This window comes from Odocoileus virginianus, chromosome 6 (genome assembly GCF_023699985.2).
Source record: "Odocoileus virginianus isolate 20LAN1187 ecotype Illinois chromosome 6, Ovbor_1.2, whole genome shotgun sequence".
In the NCBI taxonomy this organism is placed as follows: Eukaryota; Metazoa; Chordata; class Mammalia; order Artiodactyla; family Cervidae; genus Odocoileus; species Odocoileus virginianus.
Window position 1 is genome coordinate 7599475 of NC_069679.1, and position 17734 is coordinate 7617208.

The 17734-nt window shown below is 38.6% G+C and overlaps 1 protein-coding gene across 10 annotated transcripts in view; it reads left to right on the forward strand.

Annotated features, from left to right (window-relative positions):
* IQCH (IQ motif containing H) overlaps window positions 1–17734 on the forward strand; it is a 225769-nt gene that overhangs the window by 53709 nt on the left and 154326 nt on the right. For 8 of the 10 annotated variants that reach the window (XM_070468684.1, XM_070468685.1, XM_070468686.1 and 5 more), the window contains one exon: window positions 16984–17104. The exons of the other annotated variants lie outside the window; for them this stretch is intronic. In XM_070468684.1, the coding sequence (XP_070324785.1) occupies window positions 16984–17104 (121 nt within the window). The remainder of the gene's footprint in view (window positions 1–16983; window positions 17105–17734) is intronic. 10 annotated transcript variants of the gene reach the window in all.

Genomic DNA, 17734 nt, shown 5'->3' on the forward strand with positions numbered 1-17734 from the left:
TGGTGAAACCATCACCACAATCTATGCTGTAGTTTACCAGTTTGGTTAATCACTTACTGATGACAATTTCTCTTGCATGGATAATATTTTCCTCTACTTCTTAGCTAATATAGTAACATGTTATCATTAAGGACATTATAAATGTGTTACACAAACTGTGAATTCTGTCACCATGTGTTAATTCTTACTCAAGTAGGCAATTAATTTGGTGAGACTCAAATTCCAAATGCTGGCCTGAGTGGGTAGAAGCTGAAATCTCTGCTAAGACTTTTCAGTGCTCAGTTTTTCAGATTGCTAACTATTGCATCTTTGCTGGGATTCTTAGAACACTTCCGTATATGTGTACCTCAAAGGTCATCCAGGTATTTCAGTTCAGTTCAGTTCAGTTCAGTCACTCAGTTGTGTCCGACTCTTTGCGACCCCATGAATCGCAGCACGCCAGGCCTCCCTGTCCATCACCAACTCCTGCAGTTTACTCAAATGCATGCCCATCGAGTCGGTGATGCCATCCAGCCATCTCATCCTCTGTTGTCCCCTTCTCCTCCTGCGTCCAATCCCTCCCAGCATCAGGGTCTTTTTCAATGAGTCAACTCTTCGCATGAGGTGGCCAAAGTATTGGAGTTTCAGCTTCAGCATCAGTCCTTCCAATGAACACTCAGGACTGATCTCCTTTAGGAGGGACTGGTTGGATCTCCTTGCAGTCCAAGTTACTCTCAAGAGTCTTCTCCAATACCACAGTTCAAAAGCATCAATTTTTCGGCACTCAGCTTTCTTCACAGTCCAACTCTCACATCCATACATGAGCACTGGAAAAACCATAGCCTTGACCAGATGGATCTTGGTTGGCTAAGTAACGTCTCTGCTTTTTAATATGCTATCTAGGTTGGCCATAACTTTCCTTCCAAGGAGTAAGTGTCTTTTAATTTCATGGCTGTAGTTACCATCTGCAGTGATTTTGGAGCCCAGAAAAATAAAGTCAGCCACTGTTTCCCCATCTATTTCCCATGAAGTGATGGGACCAGATGTCATGATCTTAGTTTTCTGAATGTTGAGCTTTAAGTCAACTTTTTCACTCTCCTCTTTCACTTTCATCAAGAGGCTTTTTAATTCATCTTCACTTTCTGACATAAGTATTTGAATGTCATTTATTTGCCTGTTTTGAATCCCTGCCATGTAACTTTCTCCTTTTGGGGATTCCCCTTCATTTTCAGCCTTTATGATAGACTTAAAGTACATCCTTTTTCTTCTTTAGCAAGTGAAACTGTGCCTTTCTTCTTAAATTATAGTCACTTTACATCTTATCAACTGAGAAGTACTTTTGAATCACATACATAAATCTCAAATGTTCAGTTCAATTCAGTTCAGTTGCTCAGTCATTTCTGACTCTTTGTGACCCATGGGCTGCAGCACGCCAGGCTTCCCTGTCCATCACCAAGTCCTGGAGCTTGCTCAAACTCATGTCCATTGAGTCAGTGGCTCCCTCCAACCATCTCATCCTGTCAGCCCCTTCTCCAACCACCTTCAATCTTTCCCAGCATCAGGGTCTTTACTAGTAAGTCAGTTCATCACATCAGGTGGCCAAAGTATTGGAGTTTCAGATTCAACATCATCCTTCCGATGAATATTCAGGACTGATTTCCTTTAGGATGGGCTGTTTGGATCTCCTTGCAGACCAAGGGACTCACATGAGTCTTCTCTAACATCACAGTTCAAAAGCATCAATTCTTGGGCTCTCAACTTTCTCTACAGTCCAACTCTAACATCCATGCATGACTACTGGAAAAACCAGAGCTTTGACTAGTCGGACTTTTGTCAGCAAAGTAATGTCTCTGGTTTTTAATATGCTTTCTAGGTTGGTCGTAACTTTTCCTCCAAGGAGCAAGCATCTTTTAAGTTCATAGCTGCAGTCACTATCTGCAGTGATTTTGGAGCACAAAAAAAAATAAAGTCTGTCACTGTATCCACTGTTTCCCCATCTATTTGCCAGGAAGTGATGGGACCAGATACCATGATCTTAGTTTTCTGAATGTTGAGTTTTAAGCCAGCTTTTTCACTATCCTCTTTCACTTTCATCAAGAGGCTCTTTAATTTTTCTTCACTTTCTGCCATAAAGGTGATCTCATCTGCACATCTGAGGTTATTGATATTTCTCCTGGCAATCTTGATTCCAGTTTGTGCTTCCAGCGCAGTTTTTCTCATGATGTACTCTGCATATAAGTTAAATAAGCACAGTGACAATATACAGCCTTAACATACTCCTTTGCCTATTTGGAACCAGTCTGTTGTTCCATGTCCAGTTCTAACTGTTGCTTCCTGGCCTGCATACAGATTTCTCAAGAGGCAGGTCAGGCAGTCTGGTATTACTTTCTCTTAAGAATTTTCCAGAGTTTGTTGTGGACCACACAAAGGCTTTGACATAGTCAATAAAGCAGAAGTAGATATTTTTCTGAAACTCTCTTGCTTTTTTAATGTTTCAACGGATGTTGGCAATTTGATCTCTGGTTCCTCTGCTATTTTTCTGAAACTCTCTTGCTTTTTTAATGTTCCAACAGATGTTGGCAATTTGATCTCTGGTTCCTCTGCCTTTTCTAAATCCAGCTTGATCTGGAAGTTCACCGTTCACATATTGTTGAAGTCTGGCTTGGAGAATGTTGAGCATTACTTAACTAGCATGTGAGATGAGTGCAATTGTTTGCTAGTTTAATCATTCTTTGGCATTGCCTTTCTTTGGGATTGGAATGAAAACTGACTTTTTCAGTCCTGTGGCCACTGCTGAGTTTTCCAAATTTGCTGGCATATTGAGTGCAGCACTTTCACAGATTCATCTTTTAGGATTTGAAATAAATAGCTCAACTGGAATTCCATCACCTCCACCAGCTTTGTTTGCAGTGATGCTTCCTAAGGCCCACTTGACTTCACATTCCAGGATGTCTGGCTCTAGGTGAGTGATCACACCATCATGATTATCTGGGTCATGAAGATCTTTTTTGTACACTTCTTCTGTATATTCTTGCTACCTCTTCTTAATATCTGCTGCTTCTGTTAGGTCCATACCAGTTCTGTCCTTTATTGAGCCGATCTTTGCATGAAATGTTCCCTTGGTATCTCAGATTTTCTTGAAGAGATCTCTAGACTTTCCCATTCTGTTTTTTTCCTCTGTTTCTTTGCATTGATCGCTGAGGAAGGCTTTCTTATCTCTCCTTGCTGTTCTTTGGAACTCTGCATTCAAATGGGTGTAATTTCCTTTTCTCCTTTGCCTTTCGCTTCTCTTCTTCTTTTTTTTTTTTTTGTGAAAATGTACTTTTATTTATTTATTTTTTCCATTTATTTTTATTAGTTGGAGGCTAATTACTTTACAACATTGCAGTGGTTTTTGTCATACATTGAAATGAATTAGCCATGGATTTACATGTATTCCCCATCCTGGTCCCCCCTCCCACCTCCCTCTCCACCCGATCCCTCTGGGTCTTCCCAGTGCACCAGGCCCGAGCACTTGTCTCATGCATCCAACCTGGGCTGGTGATCTGTTTCACCCTAGATAATATACATGTTTCGATGCTGTTCTCTTGAAACATCCCACCCTCGCCTATTCAGAGCTATTTGTAAGGCCTCCTCAGACAACCATTTTGCCTTTTTGCGTTTCTTTTTTGGGGGGATGGTCTTGTTCCCTGTCGCCTGTACAATGTAACAAACCTCTGTCCATAGTTATTAGGGCACTCTGTCTATCAGATCTAATCCCTTGAATCTATTTGTCACTTCCACTGTATAGTCGTAAGGGATCTAATTTAGATCATACCTGAATGGTCTAGTGGTTTCCCCTACTTTCTTCAATTTAAGTCTGAATTTTGCAATAAGGAGTTCATGATCTGTGCCACAGTCAGCTCAGTCTTGTTTTTGCTGCCTGTATAGAACTTCTCTATCTTTGACTGCAAAGAATATAATCAATCTGATTTTGGTGTTGACCATCTGGTGATGTCCATGTGTAGAGTCTTCCCTTGTGTTGTTGGAAGAGGGTGTTTGCTATGACCAGTGTGTTCTCTTGGTAAAACTCTATTAGCCTTTGCCCTGCTTCATTTTATATACAAGCCCCAATTTGCCTGTTACTCCAGGTATTTCTTGACTTCATACTTTTGCATTCTAGTCCCCTATAATGAAAAGGACATCTTTTTTGGGTGTTAGTTCTAGAAGGTCTTGTAGGTCTTCATAGAACTGTTAAACTTCAGCTTCTTCAGCATTACTGGTCGGGGCATAGACTTGGATTACTGTGATATTGAATGGTTAGCCTTAGAAATGAACAGAGATCATTCTGTCGTTTTTGAGTCTGCATCCAAGTACTGCATTTCAGACTCTCTTGTTGACTGTGATGACTACTCCATTTCTTCTAAGGGATTCTTGCCCACAGTAGTAGATATAATGGTCATCTGAATTAAATTCACTCATTCCAGTCCATTTTAGTTTGCTGATTCCTAAAAGGTCGATGTTCACTCTTGCCATCTCCTGTTTAATCACTTCCAATTTGCCTTGATTCATGGACCTAACATTCCAGGTTCCTATGCAATATTGCTTTACAGAGTAATATTATTTACACTGACCCTAAACAGTGGCTAAAGAAAATACTCTAAATAGATTGAAAATGATAAAAGAAAGAATTTTGGAATATCAGAAAAGAAGAAAGAACACAGTAAAGCAGAAATATGGGTAAAAACAATAGACTTGCTTTTTCTTCCTGAGTTTTCTAAATTATATCGATGTTGAAACAAAAATCATAACACCGTCTGATGAAGCTCTAAATGTATGTGGAGGAAAGAAGCATGCAACTACCATGAGATCCAACAGTTACGCCCCTGGGAATCTGTCCTAAAGAAATGACAAGTAGGTTCATATAAAAAGCTGCACACAAAGGTGCACAGCAACTTTATTCATCGTCACCAAACGCTGGAGACAGCCCATACATCCTTTAACAGGTGAATGAATGCTTTAACAGTTGTGGTACTCTCATACTGTGGGTTACTAGTCAGTAACAAAAAGGAATAAACTGGTGATATAAGCAATGGCTTGGATTAAATCTTCAAAGAATTGCTTTGAGTGAAAAAAACAATTCCAAAAGTTTACATACTGTAAGAGTCCATTTATCTAACATATTTGAAATAATAAAATTACAGAAATAGAGAACAGATTAGTTGTTGCCAGGGTTTAAAGGAGTGTGGGGTGGGAAGGGTGTGCCTGTGGCTATTAGTGGATAACATGAGGAATCCATGAGCTAGAGGAAATGTTCTGTATCTTAGCTGTATCAGTATTTCAGTTGTCATATTGTACTATAGTTTGGCAATATGCTATTATGGGAAAAATTGAGTTAAGAGTGCAAAGGATCTGCCTGCATTATTACTTACAATTGCATGTGAATCCACAATTATCTCAAAATCAAAAGTTTAGTTAAAAACAGGACTTTCCTGGTGGTCCAGTGGTAAAGAATCCACCTGCCAATACAAAGGACACCAGTTTGATCCCTAATCTGGGAAGATTCCACATACTGCAGGGCAACTAAGCCCGTGTGCCACAACTATTGCGCCTGTGTCCACAACTACTAAAGCCTGTGCCTTCCAGAATCTTTGCTCTGCAACAAGCAAAGCCACCACAATGAGAAGCCAGTGCACTGCAACTGAAGAAAGCCCTCACACAGCAAAAAAGACTCAGCACAGCCAAACATTTATTTTTTTAATTAATAAATTTAAAATTTTAGTTAAAAACAAAGACACAAGTATGATAATGAAATGCCAAGCCACAGAGTAGAAAAAGGTATTCATAATATCAGTTCAGTTCAATTCAGTCGCTCAGTCGTGTCCGACTCTGCAACCCCATAGACTGCAGCATGCCAGGCTTCCCTGTCCATCATCAACTCCCGCAGTTTACTCAAACTCATGCCCATTGAGTCGGTAATGCCATCCAACCATCTCATCCTTTGTCGTCCCCTTCTCCTTCTGCCTTCAATCTTTCCCAGCATCAGGGTCTTTTCCCAATGAGTCAGCTCTTTGCATCAGGTTGCCAAAGTATTGGAGTTTCAGCTTCAACATCAGTCCTTCCAGTGAATATTCAGGACTGATTTCTTTTAGGATGGACTGGTTGGATCTCCTTGCAGTCCAAGGGACTCTCAAGAGTCTTCTCCAACAACACAGTTCAAAAGCATCAATTCTTTGGCTCTCAGCTTTCTTTTTAGTCTAACATCCATACATGACTACTGGAAAAACCATAGCTTTGACCGGACAGACCTTTGTTAGCAAAGTAATGTCTCTGCTTTTTAATATACTGTCTAGGTTGGTCATAGCTTCCTTCCAAGGAGCAAGCGTCTTTTAATTTCATGGCTGCAGTTACCATCTACAGTGATTTTGGAGCCCCCCAAAATAAAGTTTCTCACTTTTAAAGTTTCCATTGTTTCCCCATCTATTTGCCGTGAAGTGATTGGACCGGATGCCATGATCTTAGTTTTCTGAATGTTGAGTTCTAAGCCAACTTTTTCTCTCTCCTCTTTCACTTTCTATAAGAGGCTCTTTAGTTTTTCATTTTCTGTCATTAGGGTGGTGTCATCTGCATATCTGAGGTTATTGATATTTGTTCCAGCAATCTTGATTCCAGTTTGTGCTTCACCCAGTCCAGCATTTCACATGATGTATTCTGCATATAATTTAAATAAGCAGCATGACCATATATAGCCTTGACATTCTCCTTTCCCTATTTGGAACCAGTCTGTTGTTCCATATCCAGTTCTAACTGTTGCTTTTTGACCTGCATACAGAATTCTCATGTTTCAGGTCAGGTAATCTGGTATTCCCTTCTCTTTAAGAATTTTCTACAGTTTGTTGTAATCCACACAGTCAAAGGCTTTGGCATAGTCAGTAAAGCAGAAGTAGATATTTTTTGCAACTCTCTTGCTTTTTCCATGATCCAGCAGATGTTGGCAATTTGATCTGCCAATAATTTCCTTATTTCCACATCAACTCCCTTCTAGTTTCTGCCTGTTTTCAATTTACCTGTGTACCTTCAAATAGTTTTTCCTTTTTTAATATTTTCCAGAATGTATAATTGTTATTTTAAGGAGGATTAATCTGTTATAAGCTATCATTACTATGATGGTGACTAGCCCATTTTTCAGTCTTGCTATTGTGCTATGTTTATCCAAAAGGAAAATATTTGCTATTAATATGGTTATGTTAATTGCTTCTTTCCAATGTCTTAAGTGATTATATTTTAAAAAACTTTTTTGCTCTATTTCTTCAAATGATATTAAAAGATAGATTTAGATAAATTCTGGATTATGTAATGCCTTCAGGGTATTACACAAATACTAAAATATATGTTGTAAATGAAATAAGCAAAGTACAAAGAAAAGCTATATGAACTCAGAGGAAGAAGAGATCAGAGGTGATTTCCTAGAGGATATTACCTTTAAGGCAGTAGTTAAAAAGTGATAGCCAGGCTGAGAGAGAGAAAGAGGGAGAGAGAGTGTTCCAGAAGAAATCTCATAAACAATGGAAAAAAGTGGGAAGTTTGGAGGCTCAAGTCTTACTGTTTATAGCTATAAATATAATTTTTAATATAACTCAAAATCAATACCATGGTATGAACACACTGCTATATATAAAAATATGGATAAATCTCACACCAATTTTAAAGAAAAAAGTCAGATACAAAAGAATACATACTGTAATAATCTATTTATGTTAAGTTCAAAAACAGAAAACTTATAGCTGGTAGTAGAATTCAGAATAGTGGTTACCTTTGGGTTATGGAAGCAACTGGGAGGGAACATGAGTGAAGTCCCTTGGTTGCTTGCAATGTTGTACCTCTTTTTCTGAAGGCTGGTTACCTACAGAGTTTATTTTGTAAAAATTTATCAATTGATGACTTTATGATTTGTGCCTTTAAAAAATATCACACTTCAATAAAGTGTTTATGTGAAACAAAAATGAAACCTAGTTTCTGGTATCAAGAAAAGTTTATCATGTGTATTTCCATATATTAACATGTTAATTCCTCACAATGACCTTATGGAAGCCCAGTTATGCTGAATTTTATGTGAAATTGAATTATATAAACTTGAAATACCATGATGTAAAATAATGAATTCTGGCTTTATACACAAAGTTTGAAATGGTTCAAATCTCCCCAAGTTAAAAAAAAAAATTTCATTTTCTTACAAAGCTGGATCAATCTGAGCAGATTTAAAATCTATTTAAGCTTAAGGGAGGTACCACTTGAGTAAATAAAAATATCCTGTGTAATTCAAGATAATAGTTTAACAAGTTTAACAGATTGAATGCAACTCTACTTAATGCCTTTTAGTGTCACAGTTTCAGCAGAGCAGTGCGTGGCTGACACAGCAGCTCTACTATGCCAGGTACCACACACTTTCCATTTTACTGCTCTGTCCTGCTGAACAGGCTGTTTTCCGTCTGTGATCTAAGACAACTGACTCTCCCACCATCTTTCTGTCGTCCAACCAGGAGAATCACTGCAGTTTCTATACTGCCAGCCAGAACTTGTCACAAAGACATGGGAAGCTACAAGAGGGCCTGGAAAATGCAGTTTCTGGTTGAGCAGTATGCTGATGGTTCACCAGACATCTTTGCCATACTTGCCATTCTTTGTCTAGTTGTTTTGAATTATGTGAGTTTACAATGCTAAAATGTCTCCAGGAGTAGATCCTTTACATGAAATTGAGCTGCTCTGTAGATAAGAATATCCCTATTTTACAGAAGATAAAACTGAGGCTCAGAGGTAGTAAATGACTTATGCCTACCCTGTACATTGCTAGGTAAATGGCAAAGCTGGGATTAGTACAGTTCTCAAACTCAGGATTCTTGCTTTTGTGCTGCAGAAGCCTCTCCAGAGAGTTTTTCTACTAGTTCCAAGAATACTGGTAATCCTTATGTTCCCAGTGAATTTCAGGTTCTTGATGTCTCATTGGGAAAGAATTCAGTGAGAGACAAAGTGATAGGTAAGAAGTGGACTTACTTAGAGAGAAACACACTCCACAGACAGAGTGTGGGCCCTCTCAGAAGGTGAGAGAGCCTCAAAGTATGGTATGGTTAGTTTTTATGGGCTGGATAATTTCCTAGGCTAATGAGTGGAAGGATTACTCCCATTATTTCAGGAAAAGGGTGGAGATTTCTAGGAATTTGGCCATGCCCACTTTGGGCCTTTATGGTTAGCTTCACATCCACTGGATCATAGAAAAAGCAAGAGAATTCCAGAAGAACATCTACTTCTGCTTCATTGACTATGCTAAAGCCTTTGACTGTGTGGATCACAACAAACTGGAAAATTCTTAAAGATATGGGAATACCAGACCACCTTACCTGCCTTCTGAGAAACCTGTATGCAGGTTGAGAAGCAACAGTTAGAACCAGACATGGAACAATGGACTGGTTCAAAATTGGGAAAGGAGTACGTAAGGCTGTATATTGTCACCCTATTTATTTAACATATATGCAGAGTACATCATGCAAAATGCCAGGCTGGATGAAGCACAAGCTAGAACCAAGATTGCTGGGAGAAATATCAATAACCCCAGATATACAGATGATACCACCTAATGGCAGAAAACAAAGAACAAAAGAGCTGCTTGTTGAAGGTGAAAGAGGAGTGTGAAAAAGCTGGCTTAAAACTCAACATTCAAAAAACTAAGATTGTGGCATTTGATCCCATCACTTCCTGGCAAATAGATGGGGAAACAATGGAAACAGTAACAGACCTTATTTTCCTGGGCTCCAAAATCACTGTGGACAGTGACTGCAGCCATGAAATTAAAAGACGCTTGCTCCTTGGAAGAAAAACTATTACAAACCTATACAGTGTATTAAAAAGCAGAGACATTATTTTGCTGACAAGGGTCCATATAGTCAAAGCTATGGTTTTCCCAGTAGTCATGTATGGATCTGAGAGTTGGACCATAAATAAGGCTGAGCGCTGAGAAATTGATGCTGTCCAAGTGGTGCTGGAGAAGACTCTTGAGAGTCCCTTGGTCACCAAGGAGATCAAACCAGTCCATCCTAAAGGAAATCAACCTTGAATATTCATTGGATGGACTGATGCTTTAACTCTGATACTTCAGCCACTGAAAAGACGACTCATTGGAAAAGACCCTGATGCTGGGAAAGATTGAAGGGAGGAGGATGTCATTGAAGTGGATGACAGAGGATGAGATGGTTGGATGGCATCACCGATTCAGTGGACATGAGTTTGAGCAAACTCTTGGAGAAGTAAAGGACAGGGAAGCCTGGCGTGCTGCAGTCCATGGGGTCTCGAAGAGTAAGACACGACTTAGCAATTGAACAACAATGGTTAGCCTCAGAACTGTCTTGGTGCTGGTGGGTATGTTCTTTAGCATGCTAATGTATTACAACAAGTGTATAATGAAGCTCAAGGTCCACTGGAAGTTGAATCTTCTGCCATCTTGGACCTACTTGGTTCTAACCATTTCTTGTCATGTCATATATCTATGTCATTCTTTTAAATGTTGTGCCTTGCCCTCTCCTCTCCTGTTTCACTTAGTCTGAGAGAAGGTGAGACTCCTGCTATTTCTAAATTAAATGGCACTTGGAAAGGAGTGAGATAGGGCACAACGTGGTAGTATTTTACTATGAACTGACAACCTGAGATGTGTTTGCTTAAAGGTTCAAGAACTCGGGAACCAAGAAAATATAGCATGAAGCACTGGGGCATGAACAGTGACATGCATTTTAGTTGTGCCTCTGAACTACAAGGCAGATTATACATGTGTTCCAAGTATTTTCCTTTTCTGATTTTCAGTTTCCCTATCCATCAGATGAGGACGAGTGTTGGGCCAGAGTTGTTGAATATGGTCATGAAGGTTGTACATAATTTTCTTAAATTCACTAAGCAGGAGATTCTGGAGCAGAGTAGAGGGTGCCCCATAGCTCCTTGCCTCACATCGCCTTAGCCCTTAGAAATACTACGGGTATTTTGAGAATCCTCAAAATATTGAGATCCTCAGAAATACTACAAAATCTGGAGAGAAGACAATCAAGCAGGACTTCTTATCATTTTTCTTTTCTGACAAGGGAACTTGGAGGCAACAAGTGAAATTGGGACGTAAACAACGTGTCTGATTCTTCCTGAAAGAGGTGACATCCTCAGGATTCCATCAAAATGTTCCAATGCCCTGGGGGGTGGGGTTGGGAGGGATGGTTTCAGTCTCAGTTGGGTAGAGCAAACTCTGATATGGGGCTTCCCCGGTGGCACTAGTGGTAAAGAACCCCCCTGCCAATGCAGGAGATGCAAGAGACGTGGGTTTGATTCCTTGGTTGGAAAGATCCCCTAGAGAAGGGCAAGGCAACCCACACCAGTATTTTTGTGTGGAGGATCCCTTGGACAGAGGAGCCTGGTAGGCTACAATCCATCATGTCACAAGAGCTGGACACGACTGAGCATGAAGCATGCAGCTCTGATATAGGATGTTCATCTAAGTCTCAGGAAAGGGAAGGGTGTCTGTGTATTTTAGCAATAACTGCATATGTCCTGAAACAGAGACTTCCTACACGAAGTCTTCAGTAACAGAAAGGTGGAAAAACCCCAGAATACCCAGTTAGCACATGTTGCTGGGAGAGAAAACACACTAGTGCCAGAAAATGGGGGATGAGATACTATATCAGAGTAAGTAGAATGTCTGGACACAGCTGCGCAAATATGTGCAAGGCAAAAAGAAATGATACGGTCACTACTGATCTATTATATATATGCCAGTATTTCACCCACAGCTAACAAAAGAAAGGAAGGTGGGGAGGAAGGGTGAATCACGGGCTTCAAAAGACAAAGCCATTTAATCTAAGAAAACCATAAGGACTTTTGTGAGGAGGAATTTTCACCCAATTTCTTCACATTATAGCACAGTTGATAGGGACATAAATAAAACTAGAGCTCAACCATGTGATGATAAAATAGCAGGATGAGATTAAAAAAAGAGGTTGCAGACATAAGGAAATAAATTGAATACCAAAATACTTTATGGAACTAATAAATACACTATATATAGAAAGAACAGAACAGACACTGCTGAATACTGGAAATATTGACAGGGGGAAAAAACTTTAAGCATGGTAAATGCATTCTCATCTGATAAAGGAAATTAATTTGAAGTTAATAGATATGCATATTAGTTTGTTACCAGCTAAGCTGCTGTAACAAAGAAATCCAAAGATATAATGCCTTAAATAAGTTAGTTTCTTTCTCACTCACAAAACAATCCACAGATGAGAAATCCAAGGCTGGCAGGATCTCCTCCAGGAGGTCATCCAAGATACGGTTCCGTCTGTCCTGACGCTCCATCACCTCCTCATTCCTGTGGTTATAGGAAATTCTCATTTCCGTGGTTGAAGCTAGCTCCTTTCCATACCCATGTTTCAGTCCATAGGAAGGATAAAAATAGTCCAAGGAAAGCACTCAAAGGGGATGCCCTAGAGGTTATACGTATCACTTCTGCCACAGTTTTACTGGCAGCATGTTCACATTTAGCCACAGAGGACACTGGGAAAATGTGTTCTTTCACCAGACAGCCATGTGCTCAGCTAAAACTCAGCATTCTATTCTAAAAGGAGCCAGGAGAGAACAAATAGTTAGGAACCATAATATGAAAGATAAAGATAAGCCAACATTTAAGGACACGTGATATCCCGCACAAAGAGAACCCAAATCAAAGAGATGTACCTAATGCTGTAAGGTAAGAACATGTTCCAGAAGTGAAACAAGAACTGAATCTGCAGTTTGAAGGAAAACATTGAATCCCAAGAAGTTCTGATTTAGAATATTTAATGTAAATGTATTTCCTAGTTAAGCACCTGAACTTGAAAGAAGAAGAATGGTTCAGACATCTAAGCAGAAGGGAAAAATCACCTACAAGGGGTAAAAAATAAAAAAGAGGCTGGTATCAGATTTCATTATATTCATTGTGGAAGACAACAGTGCAGAGTTTTGAGAGAAGAGAGGATGGCCCCAGGTGTAATTCAAGTGTAAAGGCTCAGGGAAGTAAAATATCCATGAACATTTGTTGGAAAGAACTGCTTGATAACCAAAGCTAGGCAATCTAAAAATCCACAAAATAAAGAACTCAAACATAGTGAAGCCACGCCAGAAGAACTGTTGATGATCACTGGATCCATTCACATGTAGAACCGATATTAAAAATCATAGCAATGATGGTTTCAAAACAGAATGTGAGTATTATAAATCTGGACAATGTAAATATATTACAATACAAAATTGGGAGGTGAGGGAGAAGAGATGGAAGTAACAAGAAACTTCTTATGTTCTCATCTTCTGAAGCTAGGATATATTATCCAAAATAAAAACATGTAGTAAAATACATATATATATATATATATATATATATATATATATATAGGTTAAAAAAATAACCGAAATATTTTTTCATAATCACCTTTATTTAATGATGTAGCAGGAGTCCACAAATCACTGCCTGAGGATAGACTGCCTGTTTTTGTAAATAGAATTTCAGTGGAACACAGCTTTACACCTTTGTTTTCATATTGCTTATGCTACTTTCCAGCTATAAAAATAGACCCCGGACAGCCTAAAACGTTTATTCTCTGGCTCTTTAAGAACTTTGCCAACCCATGCAGAGGAATCTTTTTTAACTCACAGGAATCTTGTGGTAAAGAAATATTTATTTGAGGCTTAATAATCGGTTGGGTTTAATTTAGCCTTTTCCTTTCCTACTAAATTCATGTCAAATTAAGTTTAATAATGTAATATAAATCCTATTTTTATAAAACAATAAGTAAATCATCCCAAAGATATCAGGGGTAATGAATCACCTAGTGATATTTGACATGGTTCCTTCAATTTTCACCTCTGTTTTTATTTGGAATCTTTTTAATGAGCATATATCATTGTTACCAGAATAATAAAATAGAACATTTTTTCTGTTTGAAATCACTGGAAGCAAATATACCAAGATACTAACAATGATTAATTCTGGCTGACAGGAATATGATTGCTGTTTTCTTCTTTAAGCTTTTCTGTATTTTTTAAATATTGAAAAAATTTTAAGCTATTATGGAAGATTTCCACATAAAGTGATAAGAGTTCTGAATTACAGTTTTGGAAATGGTAATGAGAAGTACCAGATATGAGAGACATTGTTCTATTTATAGTATGATTCTTTTATTAGCAGTATACAAACCACAAAGCACAGTTCAATATAAGTATCAAACATGACATAAAAGAGAAGCCAGAGTCAGATGATATTCAACTTCTGTTAGGCAATCAGCACATTCAACATGGTTTCTTTAATTTGCATTTATCTACCTTTCCCGTCTCATCCACAGCGTATCCTCCTGATACACACAATATACTCGAGCCACATAGAGCCCTTCACCTTCAGTGAAATTTTCATGCATTTGTGTGCTCTTTTGCTTTGTTGCCACCATTCTTTTTACCTATAATTGCATCCTGTTCTCCACGTGATATAATTCAATGCTTCTTTTAAGACGCAATTTAAATATCACTTACTGCAGTACATCTCAACCTTGGCTGCACATCAGAATCACCTGGGGAGCTTTATAAAAATACCAAGGCCCAGGCTCCAGCACAGCTATTCTGGTTTAACTGCCCAGAGTCGGGGCCCAGGCAGCAGTATTTTTAAAAAGCTCCCTGAGTAATGCTAATATACAGCCAGTGTTGAGAGTCATTGCGAAGCCTTCTGTGATACCAGCAGGCAGAGTTAATTGCTCCCTCTTCTGCGCTCTCATAGCTCTTAGGTTTTCCATTGCTCATGAAATTTAATGCTTATTGTATTAAAGTTAGTGTTATATAGTAAGTGCTCAGTAAACGCTGAGGTTGTCACTGACGTTCTTCCAACCGGGCACATGCAGGAGTGGTTATCCTTACCATGGGAACCCAACAGCAGAGGGGGCTGATGTTTCCTGTCCAGAGATCCTGTCTGAAGGAGTTACTTCTGTAAACTCACCAGGATGTCACCCCTCTCTGCCTCCTACCACACACACACCCCTCACTGCCTTTTCAGCACAGCCCGAGCCCTTGGGTCCAGCTTTTACATTGTTGAGACTGATGCAATGTAAAGAATGAAAGAAACCAGCGTTATGAAAGTGCTGACGGCCTGACAGAATCTGACGGTCATCTGCGCCCCCATCTCCTTCGTGTCACACTTTGCATTGTGTTTGCTGTCAGATCTGCTACTTTAGCTTTCAACAGCACATTGTCAGGTGTAATTTGTCAAAGGCTTTCAGAAAATCCAGATAAACGATGCTGTGAGCCCCGATACTGCCAAATCCATACTTTACACCTTCACAGTGTTTGACAGTTTTATTTAAGTGGAATCTTTCTATCTTCCTTCGATTTACCTTTGCCTTCCTGACCCTGAGGTCAACCGGACAACTGGAGACCCTTCTGTTTTTGATACTGAGCATCCCCGTCTATGTCTGCGCCATGTCTGGATCACAGTACACTGTATGATTATCTCAGCTTCCCTGGTTAGGAGGAGCTCCTGGAAGTTACTGCTATCTGGAAGTGAAGTGGGGGGGAGGAGAGCTGAGGATGAGGAAAGAGACCAAGGAGCTCCAGCAATACTGAAGTGCCACAATCGCACAATGCGCATGCGCACTCTCACCAGCGCAACTCGGAGCTCGACCCTGGCTTCTTCCCGCTTGCCTGGAAGGAAACTGACTACACTGACAGTCTGCTCTTTCCTGTTAAAAATCCTGTTTGTAGTCATTTTAAACCGTCCTCTCCAAACACCGCCAAAGGGTTCAGTGTCCACAAGATGGTGTTACTTATACTAATGATTTCCCTTAAGTGCCACATCCTGGCAGTGGAGTTCTAAAATAACTTTGTTCACAGACATTTCTCAGCCAGTAAATATTATTTTTCAAAGTGATTTTCTCCCTGGAGTCTTGATGAAACTTTCCCTTTCTTTTTCCTTAAGGTCACCATGACCTTGATGAACTAGAAGATGTCCTACAGTGGAATCCAGGGGCAAATTTCACTAATGCAGAATCAGATCAATCTTCAAATTGAATAATCTTTGCATATCTAGTACTCTACCGTTACCTGAGACAAATCTAACCTTTCTGACTTGGTTCTTTATTAAAATCAGTAGTTAAATAGCAAACCATTACCTAGTTCCCTTGGAAGTTATGCAAATTAATTAATGTTTGGAAAATGACTGGGAAATTTTAAAATCATCTATAAATACCAAGCAGTTGCATCTTCCCTGATGAGAGGGCCCAGGTAATTCATAACCTCCTATAATAAAGGTAAAAATACTGTGCTTGGGCTATATAATTACATGTGATTTATTTGCAATACATACAGTCTTTGAAATCTAGAAAGCATTTAATAGAAACAATTCATATTTCGTGACTATAATAAAAGCACTTAATGACTTTAGGAAAAGTAATCACCTACTCTAAGTGATCTATACATCACATCCTTAACTGTTTCTAAGATCTGCTAGAGTCTGCTCCGAGTTTATCCTTAGCCTGTTAATGCTGACTGATATATTTATTTTTACATTTTCCCAGTTTTTATTTATCCTCAAAACTCTAATATGTATTTCCTAGAAAATTTGCCTGTACAAAACTTTGCTGTATTCAAAACCTCCTCTGTCAAGATTTAGGACTTTTATATTGTAGTCATTAAAATTGAACAAAATCTTAATAGTTCCTTTATTAACTACTATACTGACTTTGCATAGTGGAAATCACAACATGTTAATTGGATTTAATTAACTATTTTAAATTACACAAACTCCTGACAGTAGACAATAGCACAGGGTACCCATGAGCAATAAAATTGGAGCTGATATTTCTACTTTATTAAAACTTAATGAAACTATTCATATTCATAATCTTATTTATTGTTTACAAGAAGAAAACTGTGTTCATTTTGAAGGCAAAAATGTCTGCTGAGAACAAATTTTTGATCATTTAGGTGAAGGCTCAGAAGTTAATAAAAGGTTCCACTATATCCAGCCTCACGGTTCTGCCAGCTTCTCATCGCACGAATCCCTATTTCACCCCAGTGCCAGTCTTACAGGCAGATGCCAACAAAGGTTAGTGATTCAAATAAGCGTTTTATATGTTTAGGAACATAAGGGAGAGTTTTGAGGTGGGATTGGGGGCCTGAGTTTGAATTCAGACTCAGACACTAATTCTCCAAGGTGACTTCGGACAAGCCATGTCCTCACTGTGACCTGAGTTTCCTTTTCTGTAAATCAGAAGGTTGGACTAAATGACCACCAGAGTCCCTTTCTACTTCTAAGATCCATTTTTCTATAGATTTTCTATTGATTTAGATTTTGGTATATTTACATGTTAAAATTATTATTGTATTTAAGTGATATTATAATTTTTCAAGCTTCTGAGCAGATAGTTTCTGATCATTTTCTGATAATACTTAAAATTTTATTTCAGTATACTACTATATAAAAATATGAAGCCAGAAATGAATGTAATTATTAAGTGAACTATGCAGGTCTTAGTCTAAATACTTATACTAATACTTAGACTTATACCAGTCTAAATACTTAGTCTAATACTGGTTTGTGAAACCAGTAGATTTCTAATTTTTTTTTTTATTTATTTTTTTTTTTATTTTTTAAATTTTTATTAGTTGGAGGCTAATTACTTTACATCATTACAGTAGTTTTTGTTATACATTGATATGAATTAGCTATGGATTT